Below are 4,275 nucleotides of genomic sequence, written 5' to 3' on the forward strand. Positions count from 1 at the left end.
ATCCACACTGTGAATTGTCTGCTCTTCAAAGGCTCAGCACTTGAATGTCTGTTCAGGTGTCTCCAGGTAAGCTTTTCTATCAGGAAAATAAATCTGGGAGACGTCTCCCAGATTGTTGTCATATTGAATGTAATAGTTTGAATGGTTGTAATAAATACCCATTAGTTGGTTTAGAAAAAAAGGCAAGATTCATCTTCTTATCTAGGCTCATTGCTTGCTTTTGCCTACGTTTTTGGATTTTATCTTCAGAGGTCTTTAACAAAGTTAACCTAAAAATGACCCTTAAGCAAACATTCTGAGAGATCAAAACCTGGGGGCTTTTGAAAGGGGGCTGGGAAGAGAGGTCACCGCAGTGGTGTGGAAAATCTCCAAAGAGCAAGAACACACACTGACCACCCAGCAAAAATCTGTTAAGTAAGATCTGAGCCCATATTTGTGAGCAGTGACAGATTTGGGTAGGAGGGGCCCATGACGGCAACTTACCCAATAAAAACTGTAACCTGCAGTCCCAATTTGGAGGTAACCTCACTTACAGAACACTGAAGGAAGAATCACAAGTGTAGGCTGGATCAGACTGATCCCCTGAACCACCCTCTCCGTGAACAAGAACTCTCATTCATGCTGAAGCCTAGGAGCGCCCGAGTGGGACCGAAGGAAGGGGACTCATTCCGATCACTGCTGAGACCAACCCTAAAAACCGTAACTAAAGAATGAAAGTATATCTGGGGATTTGGTTTCTCAGAATTCTAGGATTGTGAGCATTTGGTGTACTGGATGAAACATATAACATTTCTGGATGTGCAGGTGTAAGATCCAGGAATGGCGATGGTTCTGTTGTGGGGTATAGTAACTGTGGGGATGGTGAAGATGTATTGGCAGGTTTTATATTTCTTGTCCCGGCATGGTCCGGATCCATTAGGTGTGGTTCGGGTTATAGGGAGTTCACTTCTGGTGATGAGGTTAGCGAGGTTTCTGTCCTCTGTCTTCCTAATTTTCAGGTATTTCCTTTTCCAAAGACAGCCTCTTTTCTGCCTTCAATTACTATTACTGTAGAGTCTCCCTGACTTGCCTTTGGCTTTTTTCCACCCCTTGCTTTTTGCCCACTCCCTTCCCTGCTTTACCTTTTGTTTTCCAAATTTCTACCCATTTACATTCTCACTGACATCCTGTCATACTTTTAGCATCTCTCATTCCTTGGAGTCTCTGCAGCTGCCTGGCCCCAGGCCAGGCTGCCAGGGAAGCAAGCACCAGGCCAGGGCCCAATCCTTTTGCTCAGATGGGCAAGTGTAGGGCACACAGGGTCAGGAGTGTGTGCACTGGTCCCCACCTGTACTGCAGGGCTGGGGCAGAGGGGGTTGGGAGCGAGCAAGTTCATGGGAATCAGTGACAGCCTGGTGGTGGCCTTGGGGCCAGCACCTGCAGGGTCCAGAGCAGGATGGCAGAAGCCTGGGGCACAGCCAGCTGGGCTCTATGGAGCTGGGCTGTACTGTGCCAACAGAAAGAGAGGGGAGCTGCCCCACTCTGGGCCCCGCAGGTGCTGGCCCCAGGACATGGGCACTGGCTCCCGCTTGCTCCCAGCCCCGTGGCCAGGTGGGGGCCAGTGTGTGCAGCCCTGACCCCACGTACCCTGTGCTCGTCTGTCTGGGTGAAAGAATGCTGGCTGTTGCTGGCTTCCACATGTCTACTCGCTCCCAGCTGCCTGTCTGGACCATGGGACTCAGCAGGAGCTGGCCCAGCCCTGAGGACTGAGGCAATCACTTGTGGTCCTCCCCTACCTCCCTGCTCTTACCTGAATTTCTCACACTAGCACAGCCACTAACTGCCTCAGTTCCAGACCAGAAGCTTCTACTAGGGGGCAGGGGCATGCTGTGGCTTCCCCTGGGTCCTATGCCCCTGACAGGAATATTAATTTTTAAATTTTTCTAGGGGCTCCACAGGCCAGACTGAATGGCTTGGCAGGCTGGATCTGGCCTGTGGGCCATATTTTGCCCACCCCTGCACTAAATGCTCAAGAACAGGCCTCATCCAAAAATGGATGCAGTATGCTACTGCTATTCTAAAAACTTCTCATTCAGGCTATGAGTAGATATTCCATTTATCTCATTTTATCACAGGACAAAGTGTGATTGTTCTCATATCCATGTCTGTTGTCTCAGGATAAATCCTAAAGATTTACAAGGTAAGTACTAACAGTTTATCTAGGGGCATTACAAAATGGCCATGCCAGGATTGCATCACTGAATCAATGGCAAAAAAGTGGCAGTTCATTCAGCCACTCATTAACTCTTGATTAGAAGGGCGATGTGCATACACACCAATCCCAGAATATTTTTGTTCTGGGACAAACACAGGCACAACTGGCCTAAGACAACTGAAATGTCTACTCCTAGCCACAGCCGCATCAAGTCATTCGCATACATTTATCAATTCTAGAAGACACCATGAAAAACCCTCATGTTCTCCAGATTATAGTAGGATGTGGGGAAAAAAATAATTAAAGGTCAGCCATTCCATATTATTCCTTCCTTTTAATTGGCATATTATTTTAAAAGAAAACTGGGAAGCAAATCTGGTTAATCAACCTATAAAGCGTTAAGGACAAGAAATACCAGTGACACACAGAAAAAGTGCAGTGTGCGGGCAGTATTCATTATTAGTTACTAACATTTTAATGATTTTTTTAAAAACAGGTAATCTAGGACAGGCTTGTCCAACATATGGCCTGCGGGCCACCACATGGCCTGCTAAGCCATTTTCTGTGTCTCACGGTGCTGCAATGGGAACCCCTTGTCCCTCCCCCAACCCCTCAGCAGCTTTCTAATGGCTGCTGAAAGGCTGAGAAAGGGACAAGGTTCCCACACACACGTCAGTTTGACATTGCCGATGCAGTGCGGCTCCTCCCCCCCCCTCATTTCACTGTGTCCCTTCCTCACTCCACCCCTCCCCTCCTCATTTGCAAGGGGTGCAGATGCCGGCTCGGAGGTACGCTGCAGCCGGTTCTGAGCAAGGTGCTGCTGCTGCAGCTGTCAAGGCAGGAAGCCGGTACTGCTTCCACCTCCCCACATCCCCCCGTGCCGGCAGACATCATGCTGGGGGTGGCGAGTTGCGGGCCCCAGGGAGGGAGGGACCCCTTGCCGCTTGGGCTCGGGCTGCCCTGGGGGAGAGGTGGCAGGGGGGTGTCCCTGTACATCCCGCACCCCCCTGTAGAGTCCCCACATGTCTCCCTGACTGCTGAGTCCAGGTGTGCAGGTGTGGAAGCATCCTTGAGGCTGCCAGGTGGCAGGGAGGACATGGCAGTGTCAGGCGGCACCCCTTGACCCCTGCACCCCCAGGTTGCAGCTGTACAAGTGCCCGCTCCTGCCAGCCCACTGGGCAATAAGAAGTTCATGATCCAGCCCCACGTTCAAAAAGGTTGGACACCCTTGATCCAGGACCAGTCTTTTTTCATTTGTAGAAAATCTGTGTTGGCCCTGCCCTTTAGGATGACTCACAGCCTGAATTAAGCCCGATTTTTCTATCATAACATACTTTTTAAAATGATTTCTGCCCAGGATTATTTGTCATCTTTGACAAGATCAAAAAAACAAACCAACTTTGGAATAATTCTGTATTGGCATATTGAAGAATATAATATTTTATTTAAAATAATGTTGGCAGGTTTTATCTCCACTACTCTGTCAGTGCCCAACAACTCCAATTCAAGGTTGCTGCAAGCGGCAGTTTTCAGGATCTGCATTCAGCCTTATCTTGTGTATTCAGATCTCTATGCACCATCCTCTTGGGTGCACACAGACATATAGCTCCCAGCTGTAACTGAGAATGCTTGCAAGAAGTGTTCCGACTTATAACGATCCCCTGGACCAAACAGAAGTTCACTGTTGGTTCCAGGGGGGAGAGGAATCTAGCTGCTGGCTGCTAGCCTGCAGTCATTTTTTCCTGGCAACACCCCTTCCTCCCTGTGAGGCTGCAAAGTTTTCAGAATGGGAAGAGGGAAAGAGTAGAGGGAGCTCATTCTAAGCATTCCCCTGCCCACGCTGGAGGGGGATGGGTGAACTGGAGCCTCCCTACCTTGGGAGTATGGGTGCTTCCTTCACCCACCCCACCCTTTGGCTAAAAAACTCCCACACCAAACTCCCTCAGCTTCCTTTCCTACCTCTGAAAACAGCAACAGGCTAGCAGGTCATCAAGTCCGACCCCCTGCCATGGCAGGAAAGAGTACTGGGGTCAAACGACCCCAGCAAGGTGTTCATCTAGCCTCCTCTTAAAGACCCCCAG

The 4,275-nt window shown here is 49.5% G+C and overlaps 1 protein-coding gene across 1 annotated transcript in view; it reads right to left on the minus strand.

The window, feature by feature from the left end:
* SNX9 (sorting nexin 9) overlaps positions 1-4,275 on the minus strand; it is a 67,676-nt gene that overhangs the window by 27,010 nt on the left and 36,391 nt on the right. The window contains exon 13 of the mRNA XM_019548625.1: positions 484-500. Coding sequence (XP_019404170.1) covers positions 484-500 — 17 coding nt within the window. The remainder of the gene's footprint in view (positions 1-483; positions 501-4,275) is intronic.

Source organism: Crocodylus porosus, unplaced genomic scaffold (genome assembly GCF_001723895.1).
Source record: "Crocodylus porosus isolate Cpor-Errol unplaced genomic scaffold, CroPor_comp1, whole genome shotgun sequence".
Taxonomy (NCBI): Eukaryota; Metazoa; Chordata; order Crocodylia; family Crocodylidae; genus Crocodylus; species Crocodylus porosus.